Source organism: Zonotrichia leucophrys, chromosome 4 (assembly GCF_028769735.1).
Source record: "Zonotrichia leucophrys gambelii isolate GWCS_2022_RI chromosome 4, RI_Zleu_2.0, whole genome shotgun sequence".
NCBI classification, from domain to species: domain Eukaryota; kingdom Metazoa; phylum Chordata; class Aves; order Passeriformes; family Passerellidae; genus Zonotrichia; species Zonotrichia leucophrys.
Window position 1 is genome coordinate 41,743,279 of NC_088173.1, and position 18,690 is coordinate 41,761,968.

The window sequence follows — 18,690 nt, forward strand, 5'->3', positions numbered from 1 at the left end:
AAACTGAACTTTCAAAAATAAGCTCATCCAAGTGCAATGAAACGAGAATGTTCCTCATGCTGGTCTCAAAACATTCCATGTTTCTGTGGCTGAACCCCTGGTTCAGAGACCTACCACTGAGATAGCAATGAAAAGAGTAGGCCAAAGCCAAGGTATCACAAACTGTTACAAGAAAGCTTGCAAAGTATTAAAAATAAAAATAAAATATCAAAAGTCAGCTGCTCTACCTTTCTTAAGTATAACATCTAAACCTATAGTAAATCGCATAGTTTTAGTGATAATATAAAAATAACTTGCAAGCTAAATTACCTTTCAGACTAAACTTCATATTTAATATCATATGAACAAGACTTAATTCTCTCAACATATCTTACGCTTTTTTTAAAGCATTTTTAAGAAATTTGCTTATTTTTATACAGTTATGCTAAAACCTGCCAGGTCTGCATGCTTTTTAAGGACACACTTTGTCACCTAATAGAATATAAAAACACAGCAAAAACAGTGTAGAATTTTGTAAAAATACTCTAAATAAGTTTATACTTCACTCTAAGATTACTCAAGAATTAATCACTGGGTTCAACAGTCTAAGTCCTTTACTTCTGTTATCCTCATTGCACATCAAAAATCAAAGTTGCTATTTCTGTCAAGATTCAAAGGAGTGGATCCTCAGCCTCTGCTTGCCTAATGAGCAATCAAACAGTGCTCCTTAGGCAGAATAATTGTGGGCTTCTGCAGACTAAAAAAAAGAAAGTCCTGAACTCACCAGAAAGTTCTCACTACCAGCAAAAGCCAAAGGCAAAGCTTCAAAAGACTAAGCAAAGATCCTCAGCAAAGACCAAGAGAGGCAGATTTTCTGTGATTTCATGAACATAGCTCCATCTTTATGACCAGTTTTTTCTCAGCAATACAGGCCATGAAAGTTATAGATCAGTCGGTATGTATATTTTTAAATCAAAAAATAAAGGGCAATACTTACTGCATTTCAAGCTAAAAAATTTTAACTTCTGGAAACCTAAAAGCCTTCTATAAATGTCTTGATTTCTAATGCTGACAAAAAAAAAAAAAAGAAGACTACTAAGACATTTTCTCATCCTCTGCAGCCTCAGAGAGTTCAAGTCACAGTACTGCAAGGCACATACAGAATCTCTTCCTTTCCAATACTGGGCAGATATATTCCCTGAAATAATTTTAAAATCCTCAAAACAATTAGAAATGCTACTGAGTTAACAATTTCTATTTAAAAACATTGCTCCTACACAACATGCACTTTTTTGGATAACAAGTTAGCAAATATGTATAATTTTTTTCTTTTCATTTACACTGGAAATGGACTGAATAATTTTTAACCTGGAAAGTACTGTATCATGTCACATTTAAGTTATTGCCTTCAGTACAAATTGCATCATATCTGAAAACCCACACAGGTATTGTATTTGAAAATAAGCAGTGGGTGAGAGAGTGCAGATGCAGTTTAGCCCATCTGAAAATGGCTTTCCACATAAAGCAATACTATCAGAGTAAAAAATGAACTTTCTTCATTCAGTGGATGAGGACAAGAGAAACTGACATAAGCACATTTTTGTTCAGTTTAATGCAACATCACCATTTACTTAAAAAAATTTCTTAATTTTCTGGTTTCTGGGCAAGCATACCTTAATATGAAAGCAACTGAAATTTAAGAGGTAGGTTTCTTTCAATTATGCGCTTATTTATTTCAAATAAAACACAACCAAAAACCTACTACTATTTGCTTTTGGACAAGGACCAAGTCTCAAAGCCTGATACAACTTAGGCAGAGTTCGGTATTTTATTTGTCCTCAGCAGTACTGGGCTGCTTTGAAACCAGAGTATTCCAGGTTGTCTTCACAGTCAAAAGACCAATCTACCAACGGTGCTGAACCCACCCCCTCCTCCTCCACCTGTGGGCCCACAGCTTCCCGGGGGATCATTGTCATCAAATCCATTGGGCCGGAACGAGCAAGAGGCCGAGGCAGCTTGCAGTGCTTGTGTTCGAGCACTGAGCTCTTGCTCCTGAAATGAGAGAATAAAGACAATTAAAAAAACCCAACCCACAATCTCACACCCTTAAACTGGCTTTCAAAGCAGCATCACTAATTTCTAGTGAACAGCTAAGCCGAACTTTCAAGGTGATCATCCCCAGCCAACCTAGGATGTACAACTTCACTGACTGTAGCATGCATAAACGAAACAAAATCCATCTGAGTTCATGCTAAAATTGTATTGTAGCAATGTGGGACATCGCTAAAAATGAGACTGCTGATGAGAAGTTAACAAAACAGCTTTTGATATATGTTTAATATAAATTTTCATCCTATCAAGTTTCATACGCTCTTCTTGTTGGTTGCAAAGTCAAAAGGTAAAACCTTTATATCAATGTTCATTAAAGACACTTCTTCATTCCACTCCATCAACTGCATAGGATAGCAATATACTCAGATAGCTTGTCCATCCTTTGGCCTTTTATCTAGTTTCTATTCATTGCAGCTTTTAAGCTTTCAATTATTATTGCTATGCTAACTGTTATAACATAGCAAGTCTCTGCAACTCTCAAGCACTTGATAAAAATCAGAGTCAACTGCTGGAAAATGTACCTGCACAAGTGAAAGAACACGAAAGCTCTGCTGCCTGCCAGCTGCTTTTTCAGCTGAATGCTCCTGAGGCTTCTTAAGACATCTAACAAAGGGATGAGCCACATGCTTTTCCTTCATTAGATGTGTCATGCACTATTTTGTCTCTGGCCAACTAGTTCATCAATGAACCCTGCAGCAATTTTCTATCTTTAGTATACCTTTCTCAGCTTGGCCAAGAGCTTCAAAAATTGAGGGAGAGAAGGCAGATGTTGGCTCTTGAAGGCTAAAGACAGTGCACCTGGCAACAAACTGAAAGCATTCCAGTGCTAAGGCTCATACTGATTGCTGCCTTCACATGACACTTCATCACCACACACCTCCCTAAAGGCAATGAGAGCAAACTTTAGAACAGGGTTGCAGTAGCTACAGGGGTCACCCTTCAATTCTCCCTGACTGTATTATACTACCGTGAAACCACTAAACTGAAGTCTTGTCCAAATACTTTCACAGGTGCTAAAAGTAGACCTTGTGAATTTAAATTATTCTGCCCTCGTCAAAAACACTTCACTACAAATGAAAATGCACTAGTAAGAACACCACTTAGAAGTTTTTAAGTAAACTTAAGCCACTCTTGTAATTCCATAAAGGCAATGAAAGTTTGAACTGTTTGAAGCCTCTCCCATATGGAATGGCAAGTGGTTAAATGACCTATACAAGCATCTCCACTCAAACTTTAAACTGAACTGAGTTTGTGCCATTTTCCTTGAAATTCCCCATCTAACAGTGACAACCTTACTACAAAACCTGTCCAGCAACACCAAGATGAAGCCAGACTGGTGATTCATGGTTAATATGACAGAATACTTAAAACCTACTGTGTTTTTTCCTGTAGACTGCCTCTTGTGAGGCTTAAGGAGACACCCTTTACACAAAATTTCCATCTTACCTGCAAGTACAGTTTGTTATCTTTTGTAATAGCATCCATGAGGTCTTTTTGTAGAGGAGGGTCTCCATTTACCCACAGGCCATTTGCTGGATTGGTGTTTAAGCCACAGGTGCTGTTCTGCTTTTTGTAAAACAGAACATAAGCAGTGTCCTTTGGAAATCTACTGGTGATTTTCTGGACTGACTGAAATGAGGTAAATGTCACTCTGCTGTCATTGAACAGAAACCATTCTCTTGGCATCTCAGTGTCCAGTTCATTCTCTACAACAGTACAAGGACTCTCCTCTGTAAACAACTTATCCTGAGGAGCAACTAAAGAAAGAGCTGTAGACTGGTGGCAGAGCCCTGAAGGTCCTGATCCAGTAACATTTCTAGCATATGAATAATAATGTCCACTTTCAGAGGATACCCCAGAATGCACCACCACAGAGCTCAACACATAGGGCACCAGTTGTGGGCAGGTCACTTCATCAGCACCAGAGGGCTTCAGTTTTTTAGCAAGGTTTTCTCCAGTGTCAGAAATCTCCACACCAACAGACCAGCCTCCTGAAACAACAGCTAAAGGAGATGTTGCTCTTTTCACTGGTAGTTCCAATACAAGTGGTAGAGAAACATTATCCAAGATTTTGCGCCTTATGTGACATTTTGGATCATATGAAAATCTCAAAAGAGTGAGAATGAGGTATTCAGGTTCCTCAATGATTTGCATAGTTTTTTCAGCATTCTGTAAAGAGGCACACTTTTCACAATAATATTTGTTGTCTCCACTAAGGATTTCAGGTGCCAGAAAATAATTGAGCAAGTCTGTAACTGACAGGGTATTTTTACCTACTAGACTCTGAGACATATCCCCATTATTTTCAACTTTGAGTTCAGAAATTGTGGTATTCTCAGAGCTTGGCTCAGTAGAAAAATCTATGGTTCCTTCATTCATTATTGTGTCACATCCACGATTTACTTCCAAATTACTGAGAGGTGTTTCTGCATCAGGACTGGTAGCTGAAGCATTACTTTGCACCATGTAGTCATCTTTCACTTCAGAATGTTCTATGCACTTTGGGTCAGCATTCTCTAAGGAAGCTGGGGGACAGAAAGCCAAAGAGAGATCTGTGAAAGCTTCTTCCTTTTGAGACAAACTTTTGCAGTTCAAACAGCATATGTTAGTCTTCAATTTTCCTCCAAACATCTTCTCTATTAGAGTTCTTTCTTCACTTTCCATACAAGGTGCTTCAGTAAATGTTTTATGGGCAGTTTCTTGTGCCTGGGACTTGTCAGTCATAATACTTTCAGAACTCTTTACTGAAGACAATGCTTTCAAAGTTCTCTCCTCTTCATGCAACCTGAAAACAAAAAGATAAATCCAAGTAACTGTGCTATATTCCAAATACTGCCACACTATTTCAGATTTTTTTCCAGCTAAAAACTACAGATGGTTAAGTTGCTAAAGTATCTTACACTAAAAAAAATCTGTTATTTTTTTATATAAGGAAGCTGAAGCCTAGAGTTCCAAACTAGAATACAAGTGGCACACATACATTTATTGTGGGTCTCATTATATATAATAGAACACAATAGATTTATTGAAAAAACTGGCAAATATTAAAGAAACCTAACAATGTTTTTATTATTTACCATTACATTGTCTTAATAAATCAGCTCCCGAGTTGATTGGGCCTGTATGTCAGACTTGGTAAGAGAAAATGTAACTATTTGTTTATGGCCAGACTATTTCCAAAGAAAATGTCAGAATTCTGCAGCCAAGAAAGTTCTGTGGCAAGAAAATCCAAACTGAAAGAGGAACCCAAAACATGGACATAAAAAAAGAGAGAACACTATTTCACTATTGAGATAAATTTCTCCAAGAGCAGAATGTGTCTTAAAGTAATACTGCTTAAGTCCCCTTTAGCAAGCCAAAAATAAAGAGCATTATTAACAAATGTAGGTATTACTGATTTATCTCTGCCACAGCTAATTTGCTTGCTTAATTAACTGGTTATAAAGACATGTACATCTCTTTGTGACTTGCACACCTTGTATGAAAAACAGCTGTCTCCAACAACATGAAATTCCAGAAGCACAACTAAACTGCTTTCACCAACTGCTATTAATTTAACAACAGGACCACGACTTAAACATAACACCCATGTTTAGATTTATAAAAGTGGCACATTGTTACCACCATAACATGTTCTCAATTATGTGGATTCAATATGGCATCCAGAGTTCACTACAGACTAAACCCATGAAGAAAAGTAGTTTGTAGACTATAGAGAGGAATGAGGTTGAAAATTCCTGATCCCCACTCATGCACTGGAACTGTTACACGACTGCTGCTAGGAGCTCAATTATTAAATGGTTAAGCTGCAGATTCATTCCCATCGATGGCACCAGAACCGTACCTGTCTAGCAGGAATCTGAGATATTCTGAACAATCCTGCTGGGACCGAGGAGTGAACCATGGTGGTCTGGAGGCTTCAAAGAAAATTCTAGGAGCATAGGCCTCCCTCTGTTCAAGTGACAGAACAGACAAGGTTACATAGTTGTAATATAATAACTTCAGTTGATTCTATTATTTTAATATTAACAGCTGAACTATGGACTACATTATCACAGAGTAGCTGAATGAAACACAAGGTACACAAACATTTAAACAACTTAATCATACGAAGGGAGAGCCATTAATTTTGGCAATCACCTCTAGTACAAAGATACAAATAGTTTACCCTGCCAGCAAATATTCATGTTTAGTGAGTACAAGCAAGGTATTATAGCAGCTACCTTTCTTGCTGGTGAGTTAAAAAAACCTGTTTGCTTTCTTCAGAACACCAGCACTTCATAAGGACCCATTTATTTTGAAGCTGTCTTGTGCCTTTCCAGCATTAGCAAAATGTTTTGAACAGCTAATAATGTTCACATTAGAATTTGAACTACAATCAAATTCAGTGTAAAAATCAATGAAGGTTACAGTTTACCCTAGAAAGATACATAAAATCAGCTTGTATATCAACTGAGGTCATATTTGGATTTTTTCATTCTTTCTCCTTAAAGAAAACCTATCACTACCTATAAATAGAAACAACAAAACTCCAACATATTCCACCTAGAGACATGTGTATTTCTAAATCCATCCACACCATCTGAGCATTTGAAGGCAGACTGATTCTCATACAAAAATGTAATATTTATACTTGAAATACTCAAGAGGATTCCCATGGCATCATGTTTCTTTCTCAATTTTGGTACATAGATCTAAGCTTAAAGAAAAACAGATGAAAAACTGACATACCTGGGTATGGGCCAAAAATGCAAAAAGATGCTGTAATTTTCTCATTAGGGAATTACAGCCATTTAGATTCAGAGATAAAACATGTCTTCTGAAACTGAAAGAGAGAGACGAATGAAAGACTTTCCTAGCTAGACTTCTAACAATTCAGTTATCATTCCAGCTCAGATAATTACTTCAAATTGAAAGAAAGCAAAGCACATAACACTTCCTTTAATACTGGAACTCTGCTCTAGTGCAGATATAAAATTACTGTATGGTAAGAATTAACACTGCAAAATACCCATGTCTTTAAACATTTAAATGTGTAGGAATGGGATACAGACAGACTTTTTTTAATACCCTTTCAGAGTATAACAAAAGCATCACCAAAAAGTTTTACAATACAGCAGTGAGCAAGGATAGTGAGGGAAAAAGGACTTCTCTTTTGACACTGGGTAGAAGGACCAGGATTTTTAGTGGCTAAAATTGCAGTTTCCAGAGCTGAACTTGAACAAAGCAACCAGTAACTGAGTGCAAAACAACCCACTCAGCTATAGCAAGGTAAGAGACCCCAGGACAAGTTACTACTCTGTGAAAATCAAGAATGCAGTAACTGCAAGAATTATTTGCAATGAAAAAAGCTGTTAAGAAGCACTTACTCTGTAGCCATAAAAAGTGCCTGAATAACACTGTTCATGTAGCAAGTATTTCCTAGATTTATTAGGCCTGTCTTCCCAGTTTCAGATTTTCCAGAAAGTCTAGATAAACAAGATGGCAAAGAACTGGATTGAGAAGTCCAGGCACTCTGACTGAGGATCAACTTAATCTTCTCTTCAGTGGGTTTGGGCATGTCCTACAAGAGAAGCATTTAACACGCTTAATAGGTTTGTTTATTTGTTTCTGTTTGTTTGTTGCCATTGAGCAGTATGGTATCTCCCCCTGCTCCCCAGTTCTCCTTCAAGGTCTTGCTGCTGCCCCTGATAGCTGAGGAGATACAACAGACTGCCCTCCCTTGTTCCCTTCCCTCCCCCAACCACCTTCTTCAAAGCTTTATACTCATTTTCTATTTCAAACACAAGAGTGACATGAGATTATGTGGTTAGCTCTTTTCTCTATGTGGAAGTGCTAACGAATTTGGATCTGTGGAACTACAGCTTCACATCTGGGAAAACAAAAACCATTCCATGCTCTTAACATTCCTAATGTACCTTAATAGCTTCCAGAATGGGTTCATAGAGCTCTGGAAAACCTGAATAATGATACATCATACAGTGTATCAACTCTGTCAACTGCATCAAAAAGGCTGTACTGGAAGGCAAGCCATCTCTCTTGAAGGAGTGAACCAAACTGACCACATGTGGGACAATCTAAATGGCAAAACAAAGAAACAAGCAAAAAGGTGTTAACTCCATTTTCTCTTTTTTCTTCTACAAAATACTTAATTGAACTTCATTGGTTTATACATGCCAAATGACAGGAGATCTTTTGTTATTAAATAAGTGGTTGAGAAACAATGACTTGAAAAACATACATTACTCTTAATACATTACAATTTTCAAGCAGCGCAATTAATTATTCAATGCTTACTTTAGCTCACATAGCAAATTTTAAAAGGAACTTTATGAACTTAAAAGGGTGCATGCCAAGGTTTTAAACAGTCAAGTGTCCAAAAGTACTCATCTTATTAAGGATATTAACTGCAAACATTTTGCTTTTGTGCCACCACTAACAGTTTGTATCTTGTTCTGATTTCACAGATAGAGTCTTTAAAACAAACCTCTAAGTTTTCCTTTAACAGAATCTAATGCTTGGACTCAGGAGCCAATGAATAAATTCCTGCTATTCCTACAAGAAGGAAACTGGCCCATAGCTCCACCTAGTGAGGCAGCTCAGCTCCATAAACCACAACCATGTCATTTACTACGAGCTGAAAGTTTACCACAGCTATAGTAATCTATCTGAGACTTAGTTCAGATTCAGGAATACTTTAAACTGGCCAGATTGGAATCAGAAATGTTGACCTCATCTCCTTCCTCTTCTTCAGCACAGCTCTCTACTTTTAAATGTGCAAGACATTAGCCTTAAGACATCAAGTAGAAGTTTACTTCAAAGCAGACACCTTTGCCAGTCTCCAAGCGATTAAGATTGATTAACTGTGAAAGAAGCTGATAATAATGAGAATAATTTCTCATCATTAATTACTTCCAAACAATTATTAAGCTAAAACCATAAAATACAGAGGGGGAATCATACGAAGATAGGAATCTGAGGAAGGCATAGCGATTACAAGAACTGATATAGTTCAAAACACCAAAGTAAAAAAGGCTAGGTGCAAAATACAGATTTGTATCTGAGATACGATAATTTTGAACAGACAAAGCACATGGGAAGAAGAGAAAAAGGGTAGGTTCTCAGTTCTGCCAAAGAGAGTAAAATTCTGCAGGCTGGATAATACTGCAAGTTACGCTTTGAATACACAGAATTATCTCTTCTGGCTCAAGGTTGCATTAAACTTTTATATATCAGTAGATTTTTGATGATCATAAGTTCTACATCATACATTATAAGTACAAGACTGCTTCTGCTACAAAAATTTCAAAATAATTTACATTAATGACGCTCAAGTGTAAGGAGACGGAATGTAATTTTAGATGCATTACCAAGTAAATTAATTTCTATTTATCAAATGTGCATTTGACACTTTCATAATCAGACCATTTGTTACTAAAAAAGTAAACAAGTACTTAAAGTGAAGGAAGATAATACAGAATACTAAATGGTAGTAGCACAAATAAATGATAGTGAAGAAAATGGTTTAAAATGGTCATGAAATCTTGCAGGGAAATATTTAGGCAAGACAGCGTGAAGTCTCCAATATAAATTTTCTTTGGTAAATCAAATCCCTCTTACTAGAATAGGCTGATATATTACATTTTGTCTAATGTTTTGTCTCTGTCAGGAAAAAAGAAAAGACAGAAAAACATATGAAATATTTATGCTTTGAACATATTCAGAGCTTTTAATTGTAACTCAAATTTCTATCCTAGGACAAGATCAGGGCACTGAAGAAACTTCGGAGATCTTTCAGTAAAAGCCAACGTAACGGGCATAAGGCAATGACTCTGACATGAAACAAAGGGCTTTATGCCCCTTCAGAGCCTTGGAAACAGTTACAGAGACAATGTGCCAGGCTGTTACTATTGAATCTCAGATGTTCTCCTAAGCTTTAAGCTTAATGCCAAGTGTGGGAACACGTTGCTGTATTAACACAGTCACTCTCACACCCTATCCATGGCCTTAACTAATGGAATGCATTTTGAAAAGGGGATCTTTAATTTGCCCATGAACACTGACACAGACTGCACAGCCTTCTGGAAGGCAAGTACTTCTGGGTCTCATGAGCCTGTTCAGGGTGACCAGGTTACACAGAGCAGATTATCTCTGTTACCTGTTTTCCCCAAACAGCTGTCCTCAAAAACCTACTTGCCGTCCAACTTTATCAGCAAATTTCACACACATAAAATGGATTTCCAGAAGCATGCAGTTAAAATGTGATGCCCACATACTCCCACCAGAAATAGGTACATACAAGGAAGGACAATGCTTGTTTCCAGTTATAGATTAAGTGGCTGAATCTGGAATCTAAAAAGCCTTCCTATAACCACAGGAACTGATTCTACAACCTTCCAACAGACAAAACCCAAGCACATCAATTCTGTTGCTCTTTACACCCATTTCAGAAACTACACACTGAGTGACATTTCAAAGCACTGAAAAACAATTATATAGTAACTCACCAAATGAAAAGCTTCTGGAGAATGCTGGAAACTAAGTAACATGTGGGAAAGGACAGCAAGGGCACCAGGCCTTACTAGAGGAAACCAAAGTCGATTAAAGACCTAAAAAAACCCACATTTATTTCAGTGAATCTGCAAAGTAAAATTTCAGTTAACACAAAAAAATCTTCAAACACACAGCTATTTTGAAATAGACAAAATCATTACATGCAAGTGACAGCCATAAATGCATTTACATCATATTTGCAGAATAAGAAGATACTGTATGTTACAATAAAAAGGATGCTACACAACTGCATGGCTGGTAGCAATTCCTTTCCCTCTCCCTTTTTTGAATGTTTTTTTCCAACATACCAATTCGATCTTAAGCAGGGTGACATCAATGAGGATGGTAAATTTCTGGACTGCAGCCAATCCTTTCAGCAGAGCAATCACCCACGTTTCCACGTGCTGAGCCAGAGGCCAGGACAGCCAATCAATCATTCTGCAAAACAGGAGAACAAAAAATATTAAAAAAACAATATGCTGCTAACTTTAACCTCAACAGAACAGATGCTTGCAACATGCTTACACAGTAAGACTCACAAGAAGTAATGCAGCAATGTTGGGCAAGTGGTAAAATTTTGATTATATCTCAAGTAATTTAACTCTGAAATTAACAATGATTTATTTAATACATTTGAAGTAAATATGCATCCCCAAAAATACCTTACCATAAAAAAGTCAATATTTTGCATTGCTTCTTGTTGGTCTACAAAATGCACTCTGAGGTTATAGACATTGAGCTAACACATGGCAAAAACTTACTGCTGAACAAGTGCTTGCACCTGGTAACCTCCCCTCTAACACCTTTCACTCCAAAGCAGACCAAAACTGACTGCTAAGGAAGACTCTTCAACTTAGAGCTACACTCCCAGAAGCCACTCCAAACACTCTCAATTAACAGTAACATCTAGTCATTTTAAATACATTGAGCAGTCTGGGGTCTGCTACAAAAATATCAAAAGGGATCATTTCACTTGAACTAAGAAAAAAGTGAAGGGACCTTCAGTGCCTAGAAAATACAGAGAAATATCAGGAACAGAAACCAGAGGTATTTTAAATGAATAGTTAGTTTATCCTGATCCTTAAGGCAGACAAGCAGATGAGCTGAAACAATTCTAAGACACAGACAATATTGTAAGGGAGTGCCAGCTAAAACATGATATCTAGGCTTTGTTCTTCTGAGATTTTACTTGGTAATATATTGAATTTTCTTTAATTGTCCGTACGATTCCTTTCTTCAAACAAGATGAGGCAGCACTAATTTGGCAGCACTAGGTGGAAGAAAAAACTTTCTACCACAAGAGTGGACAGATATTGAGACAAGTTATAATGTATTTATCTTAGAATCTGCACTTATAAAGTACATAGGCTTCTCTACAATAAGGGATCTTTAGAACTGCCTTTTTAACAAACAAGCACAAATCTTACCAAGTTTCATCCATATTACTATAAAAAAAGGCGAAAAAAACATGGCAACATCATGATCAGTGCTCTGAATTTACACAAAGCTCTTATTTCCTCAAGATATTGAATTCAAACATGTTTATCCTGAGCAACCTTTCTGAAATACAGAATCAAAAACACAGGCCCAGACTGGTTTTGTCTGTGAAGAAATAACCTTAACCTAAAAACAAGACCCCACAACTCACAAACCAATCATGTTCAAATCTTCCCCTCCTTGATTTGTAGGCTTGGTATTTTTCAGCAGTCAGAAACATCTGCACAGCTAATTTAAACCCAATGACAATATACTGCTTTCTTAACTGTTTAGACAAATATTCTGTAGAGTCCTACATTGGAACCACTATTCTAAAACATCTGACTGTTCATCTGAGAGTTAATGATTTTGAGAGCAGAAACAAAAGCCAGAAGAGACAGAAGTGAACTCATTGAGATTGTCCTGAAAGGCATCACATTTTACATCTGGTAGGTGAAGACCAGATATTTTGGTTGCATTTACTTGGCTTCTGCTCTGTTGCAATCAATGAGTGCTCATTTTTAGGCAGATACTACTATGGGCCATGATGATCATGAATACGAACAGAGGATTGCTTTTTTGGGTTTGATTAGATTAAGAAAACCTTAAAAGCCTCAGGAGGACCTTCTTCCTCATACCACCCTAAAATCAGTAGGTTTTTTTACCCACATATATGGCTAGTAAGGACAGTATTTTTGATATCTTTGAAAATTATTTGTGCAATCTCAGACAGTAACTTCTTTCACAAAGTATCTCCTTCACCACATCAAAGAATCTGGCAGCTCAGATTATGGAAAAAATCCCTCAGATTGGTAAAAAAACCCAAAACAGCAACAGAAGATCCTCTGACTACCTGTCACCCCCAATAACTTACAAGTTTTTTACATTTTTTCCAATAGGACAGAGCACCTGGTTATATCCGGAGTTTTTCTCAGCAAAATTTTCAGTTTCTCTTAACAAAGATACTTGGGTTGAAGTGCAAAGAAGCATTTTACTTGTCAGGATCCTGAGTACAGCCAGTTCATTTCCTCCCAGACTTCTGAGGTAGACTCTTAAAGGACCCATATATCCTCAATGAGATTCAACAATTTTGTGCTTTTGCTCATTGATGCTTCAGGTAAGGCTTCATGAGACAGCTCAAGCCAAATTCTACCATGATCTTGTGTCTAATGTACCGCCCACTCTGAGCAAACTCAACTTATGAGTGTGTTAAATATAAATTTTTACTATTGTGCGCTCAGCTTCAGAAAGATTCTGCAGTGCCACAGATGCTATACTTAGGAAGTGAGCAACAAGGTCTCTAATTTACAGCCACCAAAGCTCTGCTAACTCTCATCAGACCTTGTTGTGCCTGGAGTTCTGCACCTCCTGGGAATGCTGCAAGCCCCATGACAGCAGAGCCATTTGGTGCTCCAGACATTTCAGCTGCATTAACCTCTTAACAATTGCTTCACTAAGCCAGAAGACTCATAACTGCAAGGGGCTGCCAGAGGTAGAAAAAGAAACTGGATGCAATGTTGACATGAGGCTCCATGGAACCAACAAGGTTCCATGGAACAAAACTAGAGGCTCTGAAGAGAGAGTATTACCTCAAAGAATAAAAAAAGCAAGTAAGATTGTCCTTCCCTTTCAAAAGCAAGAGAAAAATTCACCCATTACATGGCTGGTACCAAAAAAAAAAGAGCACTTATTTGATAATAACAGCTCCTGCTGTAACCAAAGCTCAGTATTGCACTGCTTCCCTAAGCAGAGGCACACAGCAAAGGTGTTCTCAAGCTACAGTTTGTTGTATTAATATTGTTATTATAATATTCCTAGAGTCCCATACCTTCTGGGTGGTTTCCTCACACACAGCTCTTCACAGCAGTGATGCTCCTGCTTCTTCACCAGGGCTCCTCCAAGGCTCTCCCTGACCAGCCAGCCCACCCCCTTTTATCCCAGTTACCTTCACTAGCCACAGCTGCCACCCAATTAAGGACACCACAGCTGCAGCCCCTTTAAAACAACTAGGATTGGGGCAAGGCCACTTATACAATACATAGATTTTACTAGGACTCCTACTATAACAGTTCTATGATTACACTATCTTGATGCAGCAATGCAACAGAAATGTTAAAACTACACTAACTTGAAAATTAATCACCAGCACATTACTGGCAAATTATCAGCACGACCAAATCCTGGATTTCCCAGGTCCGACCTTTAGATTGGGAACACAGCTTTGTTGAAATCTCTTCAGCCAAGGGGATTCTCTTGAACTCCCTACACAATATGTCTTATCCCAAATTGTATTACTAATGCTGCTTCTTTTCATTATGTTTTAAACAGAAATACAGCTTCTCAACTTACTGTAAACACAAGGAATGTTTTCAGTGTGAGAAAGCCCACCAAGATATTCAAGAGCTACACTACATGAATGCTTAACTACAAGAGTACACCCAAATGAATGTACTTAAAAATAATCATATTGCAGACACTGAACTCTTAGTTTAAGGCTTCTTAAAAATTATTTTTTAAACAATACAGATTTCTAGTAGTCCCCTGTTTAATTGCATTATCCATTTTCCTACCCTTCAGTACTCAATAACAGCTTCTTCAATTGGATTTCAAAGAAAAACCCACAAATTTCAAGGTCTTCATCCTTCTATCACTGCCATTTTTCTGCATCACTATTATTCACATATCTGAAGATACCAGTCACAATTGCAATCTGAATCCCAGTCTGTTTACACTGCTACTTGTCTACACCACACTTGCTTGAGGTTAGATTAGTGACAAACATAATATGCAATTGCTTTTACATAATTTCTATTTCTCTGTCATTCAAAGAACACCCAAAAAACCTATGTAGGTTTGAGTGAAAAGAGTAATAGAAGCTGTTCTCTGCGAATCCTTCCAAAAAAAATTAAAACATCTAAGCAGAAAAAAATCCCTCAAAGCTAAGCAGTAAAACTCATTTAGATCTGGCTCCTTTCTTCTGAGCAGGAGCTGATGGTTAATACCACACGAGAATGCTATCCTGCTTCTTGGAAAAGCAGAAAGGTTCATCTTCTGAAAACAAGGCCTTGTTTCTCAGCTTGACTGTAAATCCTAAGCAGTTTCCTACTTACACCATCTTCCATAAGGCAGAAGACCTCACTTAAGATGTCATCTAAGAAGAACACAGGTGTTTCCTCTCAGTTTCTATTTAACCCTCTTCATCCACCCCAGCTGGGTTGGAGAATGAAGCCACAATAGCAATAAAGGCAGCAACCTTAAACTGAAACCATGGGACTTAGAATACCATTTCAAAAGTTCCTCTTCTTCACACTTTTGTTTTGTTGTTTTTTTTACTGGAACTTCAGTAACAGCTTCAAGAAAGGCAATATTAAAAAAGAGACTTTCTCTCCTTGACAATTAAATAGATTACCTGCACAGAGCTTGAGTCATACTTGTATCTTTCACGTTAGGGTCTGTAGTAAGGCTCCTGATGAGTACTGTAATCATCTGCAATGGTATGTGCTGCACAAGACTTGCCAGTGCAACAGAAGGCTCAAATGAAGTATCTGCAACAATTGAATATGACCATGTAAGGAACTAGAAAGAAAACCCCATACAAAAAAAGCAAGCTTCTTGTTCTACCATACAACCTCACCATGGTTTAAAGTGACAATAAATCTATCCTATATCTGGCATTCTATTATCACAAACCGAACCAAAATTAGAATACATCAATGAATTAATTGATAGCAGTCAATTACAAATGCCATTAGTTCACTTCATACCCGTGCAAGAAAGTGCCAATCTGCCAACTCCTTCCTCCTCCACCCTAACTGGAATTGAGAAGTAGGTTTTGTATTTTTCTAAAAAGAAATACCATAAGTTGTTCATTATACTTCATATTAAGCCTAGGAATTTAGTGCAGCTGGTATTCTCCACATCCCATCTCAGCAACTCTCTGCTGACCATACCACTTATGGCAAAATGCAATGGCAAGTTTCCAAGGTGCCTCAACAGCAAAGGCACTTTGCAATGGCAATTATTATAGTACTTCACAGACTTCAGAAGTCAGAAAGGACCTAATTACAATCACATTTCCATTACTGAGGCACTGGATGCTTCCTAAAATTTTATACATTGCTTTTACATATATTACTTATACATATTTATAAATCCCTATTTGTTAAACAGTTCCAGGGAGCAAGAAGATCCCATGCCTTTCATGGAATCACAGAACTGTGTTGGAAGGGACCTCTGGAGACCATGGAGCCCCAAGGCAGGGTCACCTCAAACAGGTAACATAGGAACACACACAAGTGGGGTCTCCCTCTCTCCAGAGACTCCACAACCTCCATGGCCAGCCTGTTCCTGTGCTCCACTACCCTCAATCTAAACAAGCCCTTCTTCGTGTTCAGGTGAAATTTGTGTTTTAGTTTTTGGCCTTTGCTCCTTGTCATGTTGCTGGGCACACAAAGAGTCTGACACCAACTTCTTAGCAAGAGCCTTTGAGATATTTATATGCATTTAATATTGATAGTTTTAAATCTTCCTTAATAGGGCATCCAAAACCTCATTTCAGTATATGATTTAAAGCACTGTATCAGGAGTTTTTACAAACACAAACCTGCTCCCCAGCAAAAAAAAAAAAAACCAAACAACAACAAAAAAAAAAAAAAAAAAAAAAAAAAAAAAAAAAAAAACAAAAAAAAACAAAACAAAACAAACAAACAAAAAAAACAACAAAAAACAAAAACCAAAAAACCAGTATTCTCTAGCTTTTGGGGGCTGGGTGGGAAATAAAGGCTTTGCTTTCTCCACAGTCAAGAAGCTGCATTTTAGCAGGTGGGTGAGAAAGCAGCGGTTACCAGGTGATGCCTGCAGAGCACCCACTGCCTGCGCTAGGGCTTTCCTCCTCTCCGAATAACCCACTGCCTGAGCTAGGGCTTTCCTCCTCTCCGAATAACCCACTGCCTGCGCTAGGGCTTGGCTCTCCTCTGAACAATCCCCGCCCCGTTACTGCGCGCCGCTCCCGCTCACCCGCGGCGGAGATGACAGCGAAGAGCTCCTGCAGCGAGGGCAGCAGCGTGTCGGGCTCGGCCTTCCAGACGCTCCGGAGCAGCGCGCTGACCTGGCTCACCTGCGAGACGTAGAGGCGCAGCTCGGCCTCGCGGGTGCCCTGGCTCTGGAAGTGGGCAATGCTGCGCACCAGCTGCTGGCAGAAGGCGAGCGAGAGCTTCCTGCCGCGGGGCAGGCACTGCGGGAAGTCGCCCAGCAGCTGGCACAGGCGGGCGCAGAGCGGCGGCGCCGGCCGCTCGCACACCAGGCGCAGCGCCTCCACCTGCAGCAGCTCGAAGAGCTCCAGCACCGAGGGGCAGCTCATGATGAGGCGCAGCCCCGCCTGGATGTAGTCGAGGATGGCGGGGTCGCGGTTGCTCAGCTCGCCGTAGCCGCGCTGCAGGAGACCGAGGACGAGGCCGCGGTTGAAGAACGCCTCGAACTCGGCGCGGTGGAAGCGGCCGTAGGCGTCCAGCACCTGCCGCCCCACCTGCCGCTGGAAGGGGTCGGGGCCCTGCAGCACCAGCCGGGTGCCGAGCGCGAACATGGCGCGGCACTGCGCCTGGCTCAGCGGCGTCTCCGCCGACTCCACCACGCGCCGCACGATCACCCGCTTCAGCGGCAGCGGATGCGAAGAGCTCACCAGCCCCTCCAGGATCTTGTCCATGGCTCCGGGCGCATCGGCCGAGCGGCGGCGGCGGCGGGCCGGACCAGGCCTCGGCGGGGGCCGCCGCCGCCGCCGCCGCCGCCTCCCCGCGGCCCTCTCGCCGCCCTGCCGCGCAATGCCGCCGCTCCCCCCGCGGCCCTCGCGGCTCCGCCCGCCCCTCGCCCGGGCGGCGGCGGCCCCGGCCCCGCTCCCCAGCGACCCCGACGGACGCGACGGAACTCCCGGCCTGACCCGGAAGCGGAGCCCCGCGAGGGGGTAGCCGGTCTGAAGGGGGCGGGGTGTGTACGGCGCAGGCGCCGGGTTTTCCGCGACACGCTCCGCCCTCCGCGCTGTTGGCAGCCAATGGCGAGCGAGCGCGGGGCGGGGGCGGGTCCGGCCGTGAGGGGGCAGAGGGAGCGCCGCTGCGGGAAAGCCTTGGCAGGGCCGTGTGGGGACAGGACTGGGGTGCTGGGGGAGGCTCCCAGAGGCCGCAGAATTCAGAGCCGGCGCGGGTTGTTCCCCTGCGTGAAAAACGCCAATCACTTGTTTTTAACATTTTGAAAGCTTAATAGTAATAAAGTAGTTATAAAAATACTAGCACAATTAGAGTAGTAACAATTTGGACAAATTGAATTAGGACAATATGAGACAACAAAAGACAAAGAGTTACGGACGTCCGGGTACCTTTTTCTGGCCATCACAAGCCCGAAAAAGGACCCCTGCTAGCAAAGGATTAACCCTTAAGAACAATAGCCTGTTGCATATTCATACATCTCGTACATGATGCATAAATTCCATTCAAACACAGAATTCTGTCTGGTCATTGTCAACTTTTTCCTTCTAATTCTAACAGCGCCTTCAAGGCGGGAAGGCGTTCGTTTCTGCTGATA

General features: G+C 40.2%; 1 protein-coding gene across 2 annotated transcripts; it reads right to left on the bottom strand.

Annotated features, from left to right (window-relative positions):
* Positions 1-1,687: 1,687 nt before the first annotated feature.
* USP38 (ubiquitin specific peptidase 38) lies at positions 1,688-17,885 on the bottom strand. Of its 2 annotated transcripts, XM_064711303.1 has the most exons (10): positions 17,137-17,885; positions 15,530-15,665; positions 10,953-11,082; positions 10,599-10,700; positions 8,010-8,168; positions 7,461-7,654; positions 6,823-6,916; positions 5,936-6,042; positions 3,538-4,876; positions 1,688-2,031 (listed from the first exon to the last, which is right to left on the bottom strand). In XM_064711303.1, exons 1-10 carry the CDS (start codon positions 17,819-17,821, stop codon positions 1,870-1,872), a joined length of 3,108 nt encoding a protein of 1,035 aa, XP_064567373.1. In that variant the 5' UTR covers positions 17,822-17,885; the 3' UTR covers positions 1,688-1,869. The 2 variants fall into 2 exon arrangements, with proteins under 2 accessions (XP_064567373.1, XP_064567374.1); XM_064711304.1 differs by lacking the exons at positions 15,530-15,665; positions 17,137-17,885 and adding an exon at positions 13,949-14,024.
* Between the last annotated feature and the right edge of the window lie 805 nt (positions 17,886-18,690).

Coding starts and splice junctions, on each gene's coding strand:
- USP38 (XM_064711303.1), bottom strand. CDS start 17,821: ATGGACAAGATCCTGGAGGGGCTGGTGAGCTCTTCGCATCCGCTGCCG. Junction 7,655..8,009: donor CCATTCTGGAAGCTATTAAG/GTACATTAGGAA, acceptor CTTCTCTTGTAG/GACATGCCCAAACCCACTGA. Junction 4,877..5,935: donor CTCAGATTCCTGCTAGACAG/GTACGGTTCTGG, acceptor TTTTGTTTTCAG/GTTGCATGAAGAGGAGAGAA.